Here is a 13756-nt window from a genome sequence, read left to right as displayed (position 1 = left end):
TCATCAATAGACAGTTGTGTGTGAAAGTCATGGTGAAAATCCAGACGTCAACAAATGCAAAGGAAGATTGCGCAATGTTTTTCAACAAACTCAGCATTTCCGCGCTTGATCCCGCTAACAGTACTGTTGATTTGACAGGCCCAAAATGTTTGCTTGTTGTAAACAAACCTAATGTGTCTGCGCTTGATTCAAATGACATTTTTATATCCTTGCTTTGTCAACTTTAACATTTAATGTGCAGGTTTTTAAAGAAGTTCTCTGCTCAACTGTTCGTCTTTTTATTTTTTTATAGGTGTGGAACTACACGGATGCAAAGTGGGGGCACCTGCCCCTTTCACCGTTGAAACGTTTGGAGCCGGAAATGGAGAGTTAAAAGTACATGTGTGCGACCCCAGTGGGAAAAAAATGGAGTTGAAAGGCACCCCTAACAATGACAAGCTAAAAACTTATTCCGTTACTTATCACCCAACAATGCCCGGCGCTTACGAGGTGAGAGCTTGAGATTACAGTGTTCTGATGTTATTTCATTGTTTCATTGGCGTTTAAGTTACGCAGATGCACTTTACAATTTTCTATTGTTATATAAGCTTGTTAGTAGGTTAACTCTGCTGTAAACTCTCAATCTGGGTTCACGTTGATCATTATTTTAGCATTTTGAGGATTTGCTGCATACCACCGTGTACTTCAGGCTTGTGCAACCTTATTTACTAGTGGGCCAAATACAAAACTTTAAACGATAACGCGGGCCGCACAAATGTGTTCAGAAGAAAATTTAGCATTATTTTCTGATGAAAGTAGTTTATGTCAAGAAACAGGCTTGACACAGTCCACGACCAGGGGTGTTACCAGCACAACATTTCAAGTGGAGCACAAATAAGTATTTGTGCTCATGTGAGTGAGCCCATCAACGAGTCACCGAAGGCGGAGTAAGCAAAGGGGGGTCTAGGGGGCCTCTCAGAAAATTTTGAATAAAATACCTTAAAAATCTCATACCTACAGGAGTGTGTTACCAACGTTACGCCATGGTGGACAAGAAGAAAAATGTTGCACGACAATTCCGACATATGTGTCCACAAATAGTGCAAAATAAACACTTATGCTAAAAATTGAGAACATCAAAAATAGCTTTCAGAATTAGTGGGAATTTTCTCTCTTCAGGAATTAAGTTACTTCAGTAAAAAATGTGAACCACATCAAAGAGTGCGCTAAGTTATTCACAAAGTGTTTCAAGATTCATTGCTCGCCTCAATTCGATTCTACCGCCAAGGCTGGAAACAATGAGATATAATTTGCGATTGCTGGTATACAGTGGTCACTTCAGTATTAGCCTATAGTATACATACTACTGAGTACCACGCGGGCCTCGTAGAACAACATGGCGGCCGCCAGTTGCACATGTCTGGTGCATTTGAAGGCATGTTATGCTAATTTTATTGAAATTTCTGATAGGAAACAGAATTAAAATTTGTAGCTTTGACCCGATAATAAACGCTTCTGGTATCGTTTAAACAAATAGTTTACATTCTTTTACTCTGGCGCTAAAACTCAAGCAATTACTTGCAAAAAGAGCTTATGCATAAGATTTGAGTAACCACAGCAATTCGTTCTTGACATGCTCTGTCATTACCATACGGATGTAATGTAAACAGACCAAACAGATGTATATCTACACTTCGATGTGAAGCAGCGGGTATGAGGCCAAACAACATTTTTGTAAAGTTGTCAGAAACAAAAATCCCGTCGTCACGGTTACATTATTGATATGTGTATGCTGAAATCTTGCTCACTTTCCACTTTAAAGGCACAGTAGCCCAGTCGGCAAAACTTACCACATATAGCAACGTTGAAACGATGCAAAAATAGTTGCTTTTGCTGTCTGGGAAGTGACACAATTTAAACATGTTGAAGGATGAATTTGCGACTGAGTATGCTTAATTGACACATAGCAAGAAGCAACTCGTTGGAAAATTCATTGTTGACTGGGATGGTGCAAGGCAAACGAACTAAAGGACGACAAAAAATGAAATATTTTGACAATATCAAGCAAATTACGGAAATAAAAAGCATGCCGGAAGCACTAATAAAAACAAAAGACAGAACAAATTGGAGGCAGTTCATATGGGAGATCACAGCTTATCAAACATGATCAATCTGTTGAAGAGGAAGCTACTTAATTGAACTTGACGAGTCAGCATAATTATGTTGAATCAATGCAAAAAAATACTGATTTGCTGGCTGAAATCCAACTCTCAAACGCTGATTTCTTCGATTTGTTCAATGTTCTGAGATGTTGAATTTACGTCAGACTAAAATGGAAAAAAAAACTTCAAAGAAAAAATTCGTTTGCATCACTATATCAAGTTCATTGCCTGCAGGTCTGACGTAGCGTGCTAACACAACAACAAGATTTCCCACGAACCCAGTTAACCTTGGTTAACACTCAGCTAGCAAGCAGTCCTTTTTTACATTGATTCGCCTGCAGACATTGAATCAACATAAAAAAGGACTGATTCGTTGGCTGGGAAAGAGCGGGGCTTGTAATAATTCGTCAACACAAAGCAATAAAACTCATTCAAAACAACATGAAAATAAATAATTAATTTGTGGTAGCATGTTGAAACAACTTTTTCCCCAAAGTTCTGGTTTGACTGGCGTACTGATACAGAAACACATATTAAAAGATTTTCGTTTCATTAGACATTTTACTAGATCAATTCATCTGTTGAATTACTCCAGACTACAATAGCACACATTATACCGCCAACAACTGGCAAATTAGGATTCTTTTGCAGTAGCAAATTCACCTTTTTACGTTACCTCAACATTTACAAATGTTAGATAAAGTTGCTTTGTTTACTCGTTAATATGGACGGAGTATTTCTATTCGCTCCAGTGAGTTTTGAATAGCGATAATAAGGTAGGTTCTGTGATGGGCTGCCAATCATGGTGGAAGATTTACATTTTTTGTAGACATTATGATGAGCTATCTGCTGAATAAAATGCTGTGTGATGTACTGTAGGCTATGCTTGAAAATCTCTATCTATTAATTATCAGCCTGAATTGTGAATCGAAAGATTGATGGGTTGTTTTAATCGGTAGGCCGGTAACTTTTACTGAACTATTATTTTGTTGCAACGATTTAGATGGCATTGCTTTCTCAACTCTTTTTCTGGCTAAAGTTTGGCCTTTGGGGAGGTTGCTTTTTACTGAAGCATAAGTGAAAACAAATCAATTGACTGCTTGGAGTAAGAGTCGTTGCTCTTCACCAGTAGCCGGATGACTTTTTCACATTAAAACAACACAAACATTACAAATGAAATCTTCGCGCAGGTCACAGTGTCCTACGCTGGCTCTGGGATTCAGAAAAGTCCTTTCACTGTCAACGTGGACGATTCCCCAGTAAATCCTGATCACGTGACCGCGAAGGGTCCTGGATTGCAAGAAGGGAACGTGACGGGAAGGTCCACCCACTTTGACGTTTCCACCGCTGGTGAGTGGGTTTCGTTTTCATGCACCTCTCTGACGTTTGAATGTATTCACATAAAACCGGTTGAAGGTTTTAAACTAATTTTGATGAGTTTACCGACATTTTCAAATTTTTGGATTGCAAAAAATAACAGCTTCCGAAACGGCTTTCCTTGATCGTCCATAATAGCGGTTTCATTGGCAAGACGTAGTGACTGACAATACCCTATCCTGGCACTTTTAACGATGCCACAGATTCAAAATAATTTATTTTGTATTTTGACAGTCAAAGGTTATATATACATTCATTTATGACAAGAGATTGGTTACTTTTGTGTTTGTCACAATAAAATGAAGAGTGTATTTGTAGTCAGTAGATTAACTTGCTTTGTATGTTTAGAATGTTGCAGATATGCACATATACGCGTTATTATATATACATATAATGTTAAATGCTAAATTATGAATAGGAGCTGGGTTAGGCGACGTTGATATTACAATCGAAGACCCCACTGGGGACCGGAACAATATCACCCCTCGGGTCGACAAAACAGGGGACGACACCTACCGGGTCACTTACACTCCCAAAGAAGAGGGGAAGCACAAGGTTGAAGTGACTTTTGCTGGAACTCAAATTCCCAATAGTCCTTTTGATGTTCCCATCACAATAGGTGAGTATCTTGCTTCTTTTAAAACATCACTCCACACCCCGTGAATCCAATTTCCTAAATCTCATTTCAACCCCCGAATGTAAATCTTACTCTTAATAACTCTATTGAATCTTGCTGATTAAAGTACCGAGAAAGATGTCAGAGCCGTTTTGGTTCTGGGTAGCTGCTTTAGTACTTTGTATTGAACTAATGAGGGCTAACTAGATCTTTTTTGTGCTGCTCTTATTATTTTCGTTCGTGCGATGAAGAACGTTTTGCTCTTGCCAAAAGGCCTGAACCTTACTTGGGTTTCAACTATATCGGAGGCCCACCCCATCTTTCTTTGGTTATTTATCTGCATAATGCTCCTTCTGTGATAAAGCACACTAGTGGTAGCATGACCATACATGGTGGGAGACATTAATTTGAAGTTTACTCTTTTCGGATTGCATGTCTTGTCATATTTCTTTTTATCACAAATAATAAAAAATGTCATACGAAAAACTAGATGTTTGTGCAGATGAAAATTTTAAGATTTAATTAATGTAAATTTTGTTTTTGAATTTAGTTTAAACAGTTTCTGATTAACGTTTTTGTGAATTACCGTACTGTATGTTTCTGATGAAGGGAGTAATCATTAGATGTCTAGCTTTTTTAACATCATATGTTCTCAGCTTCTTTCCAAAATTACCAGCATTGTTTTGCGATGAACTGTCAACTTCTCAAGCAAGGCAGTACACAGACTATTATTGCTTTGTGGTTTTAAACAGTATATTTTTACTTTTTGACCGTCATGCATACTTGGTATAGGTTACTCTCAGTAAGCAAAGCATTCCATTGAAGTCTCATCCTTCGTCGTGATGTCCGCTAAGAATACATCGCAGATACCTTTGGGAGGAAAAGTGCTTCAGACCGTAAAACGTCTGCTTAAAATGTCTGGAGTATTGTATTTTGCTCAGTTTCTCAGACAGCCAAGTCCGTCATTTTTACATTGATCGATCAAAAATGACGGATTTTGCTGTCTGGGTAATTCGCAGACCTTTCCACTTTGCAGTAATTTCTTGCGTACAGGCTACAATCCTCAAGGTGTATGGGCTGAGGGTCCAGGTGTCGAGCCCGAAGGCGTGACGATGAAAAAGCCAGCCCGATTCACTGTGCATACCGAAAATGCTGGAGATGCTAATTTGGACGTGAAATGTGCCGGACCACGTGTGTATAATTTTGTTTTTGCAATTAACATTTTCGATCGTTGCATCTCAAGACAAAGGTGTGACCGTTCTTAGAAATGCAAGTAGCACTCGTATTTGAATACAAATCGCCTTTTACATTATCTGACTTTTTTCGAAGTGCTATCTGACATACAGTAAGTTACTCTTGCTAACATACTAGTTTAACAAACAAACCGTTTTTCCATGGTCAAATTATTTGATCCTGTAATAAATCATTTAAATATTAGGCTATTGTTTAACTAACTTATTTCTGAAATTTCATCTGATCGTTTGATAAAATATTTATTTTTCATGCCTAAAACCAGCACTATTATTACGAAGATATAACCTAGCGACATTTCAGTAAGTAAATACCTTTCTAATTAGTTTAATAACAAGGAAACATTGTGTTGCATAACTTCAACTATCTTGAGAGGTTTGTGCTTGTTTTATACTTTCCATGCTGTGATTATAACAAGTCGTGCTTTCCAGGGGGAGTAACTGAAATCGTTAACGTACAAAAGAACGGGGACGGTACATTCTCTTGTGACTACCTGCCGTTAAAGGCAGGCCAGTATGTAGTCACCATCAATTACGGGGGGAAGCCTAGTAATGACAGCCCGTACAGGGTAAGAGTTTTGTGAAATAGAAAGCAATAGAAAAGATTGTTTTGTATCTCGGCAGCCGATTGGTAGCAAGAATTGACAACGATAGACACGCGTTTCGCCCATGAGGTTGGGCTCATCAGTATCGCGCAGGGGCGGATCTTTTTTTGGGGGGAGTGGGGTGCGATTTCAACAACACAACGATGTTCAGGTCTAAAATTGTTAACACTATGAATCAAGTTTCTTTTCTGTGTTTTTTGTTGGGCGACCGCCCCCAATCGCCCCCCTCGATCCACCACTGGTATCGCACCACTAATTCATGCCACAGACTGTTAGTTGCGTCATACTAATGGGCTCATGGGCGAAATACATATCTATTGCTTTTAATTCTTGATAGCCTACTGTACAATCGGCTGCTAAGAAACATATAGTTTATTGGAAAGTCTCAATCGCAAGCGTGGTGGTATACCGTTATGGTTAACGAGTCACCATTGCGATCTGTTTTAGTGAGTCCTCAGCCTTGTGCTGACTGCAAGTAAGAACGCTCTTTTCTACAGAAAAGATTGTTTTCGATCAGTGTTCTTTAAACGGAATTTCCAAGAATCTTAGAGTTTCTCGAAATATAAAGGAGTTCTGGGTGTGTTAGAAGAATCTTTTTTTGTGACAATTAAATAAAGACAAGTAGGTTGGTTAGAGCAAGGCGGTAGTTGCGGTATTGCTGTATGAGGTTCTTTGTCCTGTCAATGGCAGAGAGATAACGATTATGACGTAGAAATATCACATTGTTGGCGCGACGTATGTGTAACATTGAGACAAGCATTGTTAGATCGTCCGCCACATTTGTTCAAGATTTTAAAGCCGTTTCAATATTTCTAAACCCTTTTCCTGCTACACTTTTTTGTCTGGTAGCGAAACCTTTTTAATTTAAAATAAAGTTGAAAAGCTGCGTATTGTGTTTCCAATTAAAATTCCCAAGCGCAAAATTTCACCCGTTGAGTTCACCAAAATCTGCAAAATATTTCAAGTTTATTTAAGCACTGGACACAATAGCGAACAATCACGTACTTTCGAGTTGCATGTCTTTTGTCACTTGTCTGCATTCTTACGTCACGAAACCATTAAGCTGTTGTTGTCTGGCAGCACTACGCCTTTTCTCCCTACATGCCATCTTTTGTCTTTGTTGCATCTCTAACGTTGTGCATCACCACTGTCTCTCACACTTTTCTCACGTTTGCTTTACATTTTTAAATGTTGATGTTTTGTGGAAATAAAGAACAAATAACGCTTGGCATGGTGACAACTGTGAACGAAATGCTTTGAAGAAGGTAATTCATAAACAGGTGAATGTTTATCTTTGTCTGGTTTGTTGATGACGTCACGAAATGATTTGTTTCCTTGACTCAGCGGTTAAGTGAAGCATTTAGTTTTCCGGTTTGAATCGTGTTACCATGTTTGTGTTGTATTTAATATCAATATGCTGCTTGTGCTTGCGAGTTTGACAATGTTACTTTTTTGCTCAATGGTAGCTGTTGTTTGCTGCTTTTGTACCACATTTAGTCTCACATTTGCTTTTCACAAACATGGAGCTCATAAATTTTTGAAACAAAAGCGAGATGCATTTCATCACTGCTGAGCTCACGGGTAATTACAACCAAAACCATATTACTGATTAGCGAAAGACACTTGTTCATAAAAAAAAAAAAATAGATGGGCCAAGATAAAACTACTAAAAAAAAGGAGGAAATGACATAGTCTCAGGAGAAATTTACATGTCTGTCTTACATCTCTTTTTTTTGAAAGAATTCCTAGTCCCAATTGCGTATCGTCTTTCATCAACAAGTTTTCTATGTTAGCAAGCCTAGTTTTGAAACTCGCCGAAAGCAGTGGAGTTTACACCATCACATCCCAGATAGCAAATTTATTAATTTTTACATTCTTTTTTACATACATCTTACATTTTTACATCTATAAATGTTAAATCAACGTAAAAATGTCAGGTTTTGCAGTTTGGGATACCATCGTTCATGCGGCCTCAACGACAACTTCATCTATCATCTGCATTCCACTGGTCACACTTTCTTCCATAAACTTTGACCGCACACTTCGCTTGCCTTATACGGCATGCAGGTTTTTCGTCACCAGCCTGCAAAAAAGTTTGAAGAATGTTGTCATCTTGCAGGTGTTTCTTTCGTTTTAAGCAAAATCAATGTCTCGCAATGTTATAACAACGTAATGCTGTCCAAAACCTTTTTGCGTCTGATGTTGTCGTTTCAACTCGTTTTTATGTCAAAATTTTTCATTCTTGTTTCTTTATTGAAGAGATGATAAAAATGGCGAAATTTAATTGATAATAACTTATATTTAGATGCAATTAACTTTACGTCTTTTAGTGGCGATGCGTTCTGGGAGTTAGTAGCATCCTGAGTCAGTCACACTCTTTGCGCCCCCTGGTGACGAGTGTGAGCCATGAAGCATGATCATTTACCAAAATTTTTGAGCAATCAATCAGGTGTAACCTGATAATCTATTCGGGGACAGATGCCCTCTTTTGTTTCTCTCTGTCTACGTCACTGGTTTTAAATCACGCAAACCTGGTTCGATGTCCGTATCGTTCTATCATCATTCACTTGCAGCAAACATGAGTATTTCAAGCATATTTTTTCAAACAAAATATCGTTTTGCTCTTACCCAAAGTTTTATAGTTTAGTTTTGTTTCGAAACCCATGAAAAAAGTGTTTGAAGCGGAATTGAAACAAAAAAATCTCAATCCTTTCAACAAATTGATCATTTTTACGTGAATTCAACGTTTGTAGACGGTAAGTGACCAATTGTGTGGTTGGATAATGCAGAAAAGGCTGAGCTTGGCACTTTGATCTTTGAAGTTTTACCTATCGCGCGCTACCGGTGTCCGAAAGAATTGTAATCCTTGCAATATCAACTATATTAAAAAACAAACTTTTATTTTATTGCAAACTTCTTTTATTTTTGTTTCGCTTCGGATTAAGTTTAAAAGCGACAAATTTTGTTCCATATCAATCAAATAAACTTGTATTGAGGCATCGTTTAATCGTTGCTGGTTCACATTTCAGGTAAATGTTGGTATGACACCTGATGTCAGCAAGGTGGCAGTACAGGGCCCAGGTGTTGGCGCTGGGAATGTGGTCGAGAGTCCAACGTACTTTGATGTTCTTACAGCAGGTATGAATGGTGGAGAAATTTTTTTTCTATCACAGACATTCCAGCTCAACGTTCATGTTAAAAGGGCTTGGTCTTGTCGGTAGAATAGGTCTCTTTTCAATGGTAGACGGAAGTCATAAGGCTATGTGGCGCCTACACATTTTCCTGTATATAGCAAGACCACCAGCTCGTAATGAACAATCCAAGTCGATACGCCTTGTCCTAGGTTGAAAGTGCCTTGATGAAACAAACTGTAAATTCACCTTGATTCCTGAGCAAATTCATTGCCTTCTCAATCTAGCTCGGACAAATATCTTTATCATAAGGTTGTATAAGGATAGACTTTCGCTCTAGAATGTAACAAATATACGTTCAAACGAGAAAGAATAAAAAACGTAGGCTACCTATTTGTTTTGAGAAGAGCGTCTCTAAAACTAAATCAAAACTAAAACAGTTATTTTTAGGCACACGTTGTCGTGATACAGAAGTACAGTATAACATTAAATATTCTCACTGTTCACTACACGCACAGCATGTTCGTTAGCATAATGTGTTGTATTTTGAACTGGTTTATTGCCGTTTTGCCAAAAGATACTTGCTTCCTATTTTTTTCTTAGTTTGAAGGTTCCTTTCCTCGAATTATAGATTCATCCATCAAATCAAACTGAATGTATCAAATTGTTAATAAAAGCAATACTACCATAAAGAGAAATAATTTTCTCAGTCAAGTTTCAGTATTCAAACATGTAAATAGCATGTCAATTCTTTTTCTTCGTGTAAGCCTCTGGGGCCGAGGGTATATCCTTTTACCACCCCCGATTCAGGATGTTTCCGGACTACAGTGGAAGTCTACTGGAAAACAGCCAGTCTTTGCTTTCATCACCCAAGACGCACAGACCTTTCATTTCGTTAAGTGACTTGAAGATGGTACAATCGTTGATATAATCAATTAACGTACGGTAATATTAACATTAGTGCGTGTTAACCTTTGATTTTCACTTTGCGTCAAAATTAACCTCAGCCTCTCTCTTTCAGACGCTGGAAATGGAGAGGTGGATGTTGAGATTTCTTCTCCAGATGGTAAGAAGAACTCCATCCCAGTCAAAATGGAGGATCGCGGAGACGGGGTAACCAGGTGCACCTACAAACCCGAAGAGTGCGGCCCCCACAAGGTTGCTGTCACGTTTGCAGGAGAACCACTTCACAAAAGCCCTTACAAAGTGGAGATTGGCCCACGTGAGTTTCTCTTGCTTTTGGTTTTAAAAAGTCAATGTATTTACGTTATTTATGCTTTCATAGACGTTACGCTAATGTAGTAAAGGTGATGTAGCTATTTTGGATAACACATAGAACTAAACATTGTAGATTAGTTTTGGGACCTTGTAAAACTTACCTTTTGAATCTGCCATTCCATTACAAAAGCTTGCGTCCAGCATAATCAAATACCATTGGCAGCTGGGGTTCTAGTGCCCTAGCTTGGCTCAGCAGAAAGCAATTCTTGAAAAAAAAGTTAATGACAAAGATAATTCAGGAGGAATATACACAGATGAGCAGCCCATTGTGGAAGAGCATATAGAAGCTCAACAAGCCATCCATCCCTTACAGGAACAACCTAACCTTTCAGGTTGAAAACCGCAGTGAACATGCGTAAAATCATTCATTGCATTTGTCATGTCATCATCATATCAGGGTTTCCTCATCAAATTTTTGTTTTAATTGTTATAGGGACGAGACGAGGTTACAATTGCTAGCAGGGATATGGTGGTTGCAAGCATACTGACAATGCAACCGGTAACGATTGCTTGTCTTTTCTGTGGTTAATGGTTTGAAGACGTAAATTTGAAAGCCAACGAACGGGATTTCTTAATAAGTTGTACGTACAAACTCTGATATCAAAAGTTCAACTGTAGCCTATGCATCAGCTGACTTATTACTACAATGGACTCTTATGCAGGTTATGTACAGTAGTTATTTTGTTTAATTTTGATCATGCAAGTTTCGAATGCTACTACAGAAAATATGAAACATTCCGAAAAACAGTGGAAGGACAAACTTCCATCAATCCGCTTCAGTGCTTGAAATTAAAATTTTAAAATGTCCATTGTGTTCAACAAAGTTAAGGTTTTCTTATCGCTTGTCTGAAAGGAATTCTAGTTGTTGTGAATAATCGAACGCTAAGTCAATGACGCCTTCAAGCGTGACCTATCAAACTGATAAAACAAAAAGAACATTTTATTTCGATCCGAAAAGGGACTAAAAAAAAAGAAAATAGTATGCAGTTGGAGTAACTTCAGTGTTTATGCAGTTAAATACAAATGTTATCTTTTTTGATGTGATCGGTTCTTACGATTACTTTTTCAGTATATTTGCTGACATGAAAAGTCGTAATCGATTAGTTATTACAATTACCCGATGTTCAGAGGTGTACGTATACGCCGCAAATTCTACGCCATAGACTTTTTGTTTACGCTAACATTATGGCCACATTTTTTTGGATAGTTGTCGCTTGAGGCTGCGCCGTAAAGTTTTTGCGGTTTTTTAGCGTATAGCGTCAACGTATACTTTTTAATGTATTTTTTTCGCTACAACACGCCAATACCTTCCAGTGCTGCAGTTGAAAGAATGTTTTCAATGGGCAAAGACATAATGAAACCAAAACGCAGCAAAATGTCAGATGAACACTTTCGAGGCTTGTGTTTCTTCGTGGAAATTCAAAATAAAACTTGTTTGTTTCGAGTGGTTTATACCGTGTGAATGTTTGGCAACTAGCAAACAAAATGAGTTTACTCTAGTGTATGCGCTGACGCTGACGCCGCCAACTTTTTTACAAGTTACGTTGACGCATACGGCGTATGGTTTTTCAAACGTTTGCGTTTACGCTGACGGCGTCAATATTTTTTGTATGCGCGTACATCACTGCGGCGATGTTTGACATTGAGTTGCATAGTTCATAGTTTTGAGATTAAAATCACTTAAGTGAAGGTGTCACCTTAGGCTAAAATTGTTCTCTAGCGCCACCTAATATGTGTGCATTAGGCGAAATGTTGACTCGAGGAAGTAGGTTTGAGTGAGATTATTTTTCATGGTATTCACTTTTGTAATGTTAGTTTGTCATTGTAAAGTATTTTGGCGTTGACATGCTGACCTTTCTCTAACTGATGTTAGTAGATGTTATTGCATTTTTGCATCAAACAGAATCGTTTTCATATCGTTCTGGTTTGCTTTTCTAGAGTCACTCGACATTTTGTTTATTGACAATGCTTCCCTGTCAAGATTGCACGAATTCATTTATTCTTTATTTTAACATTCTTACTTTATTCCCTCATTTCATGTTTTTCTGCAATCGTCATTCCAAGTCATGATAGGCTACCTTGGACTAGTAAATTGTGAATTTTGCTGTTAGCTTGTGTTGATTACTTATTAAAGATAAATACCGTAGTAGTTAACTTTGTTTGTTCAGGACAAACATGCAGCATGTAGGCCTATTTCAAGGAGAGAGATAGAGATTTTTTTCAGGGCTTCTCAAAATTTTATTGTGCAACCCAGTTGAAAAAATAATTTTTCTATGCAACCCCCTGATGTGCTGGCTATACAGTAGAGTAAACTACCCATTGTAAACCCACTTTTAATTTGATTGGCGATACCGTTTGGCGTCACCACCCATGGTTTGGGAAGCCCTGGTTTATAATATATAGACAACGCAACGTAATAACCAAAAAACAAATGAAATTGTGTTGTTTGTAGAAACATATATCAGAAACTACAATTGTTGTACTATTAGCTAATTTATTATTACTATTAATTACATTGGATGTTATTTTTTCGTTTAACATCCGTAACCGTTTTTGTGCAAACTTCTATCTTTATGAAAAAAAAAGTTAAAAGTTTAACGCAAAACAAACTTAGCTACTGTCTTGTGTTAATTTCCTACCAATTATTTCTACTATTTGAAGCTACTGTATATCACAAGACTCCTGACTAACTCACAACGTGCTTGTTGATCGCAGCATTCAATGAAACCGCATGCAGAGCTTATGGGCGTGGAATACAACCGACCGGAGTTCGTATCCGGGAGAAAGCGGATTTCCACGTGACCACAGAAGACGCCGGAGATGCCGAGTTGAAAGTCACCGTCAAAGGACCTCGTAAGAACATTAATTATTTGTGTGTTATTAAAACATCATAAATTCTGACTTTTCTTTTCTCGTATCGAAAAAAAGAGTTCATATATTTTTCTTGTTCCAGGCGGCTCCAATGACCCAGTGACTTGCAAGAAGGATCCTAAGAATCCAAAAATATACGACTGTGAGTATCACCCTATGAAGACCGGAGATTACAGTGTTAATGTTACTTATGGAGGAAAACCTATCCCGAAGAGCCCCTTTAAGGTGAGTGAACAAAAAGATTTTGAAATAAAGAAGAAATTTGATATGTGGGATAAGCATTTAAACTTTAAAGCATTACTCTGTTATTGATACTTTCTTTGATGCTAGTCCCAATTTAAAGTTAGATTTGTATATAAATTCCATCTCTACGTTTTCCTACTACGCTTATACAAACCATACTAGTGCTGTCTAGTGTCTATGATCGATTAATTGTGGGAATTTGTATCCTTTCGACTGAGAAAGCTTCTTTAAGAGCTTAATCCTG

The 13756-nt window shown here is 37.9% G+C and overlaps 1 protein-coding gene across 3 annotated transcripts in view; it reads left to right on the top strand.

Annotated features, from left to right (window-relative positions):
• The window catches only part of LOC145766027 (filamin-C-like), a 49005-nt gene that overhangs the window by 11351 nt on the left and 23898 nt on the right, over window positions 1–13756 (top strand). For 2 of the 3 annotated variants that reach the window (XM_082577679.1, XM_082577677.1), the window contains exons 5-14: window positions 293–489; window positions 3332–3491; window positions 3937–4137; window positions 5188–5325; window positions 5817–5953; window positions 9019–9127; window positions 10142–10342; window positions 10638–10730; window positions 13114–13251; window positions 13352–13494. In XM_082577679.1, the coding sequence (XP_082433805.1) occupies window positions 293–489; window positions 3332–3491; window positions 3937–4137; window positions 5188–5325; window positions 5817–5953; window positions 9019–9127; window positions 10142–10342; window positions 10638–10730; window positions 13114–13251; window positions 13352–13494 (1517 nt within the window). The remainder of the gene's footprint in view (window positions 1–292; window positions 490–3331; window positions 3492–3936; window positions 4138–5187; window positions 5326–5816; window positions 5954–9018; window positions 9128–10141; window positions 10343–10637; window positions 10731–13113; window positions 13252–13351; window positions 13495–13756) is intronic. The other variant, XM_082577678.1, reaches the window with a different exon arrangement.

The sequence above is a fragment of the Aplidium turbinatum genome, chromosome 3, assembly GCF_918807975.1.
Source record: "Aplidium turbinatum chromosome 3, kaAplTurb1.1, whole genome shotgun sequence".
Classification (NCBI taxonomy): domain Eukaryota; kingdom Metazoa; phylum Chordata; class Ascidiacea; order Aplousobranchia; family Polyclinidae; genus Aplidium; species Aplidium turbinatum.
The sequence above is the reverse complement of the archived record's forward strand: the minus strand, read 5'-3'. Positions and strand labels throughout refer to the sequence as shown.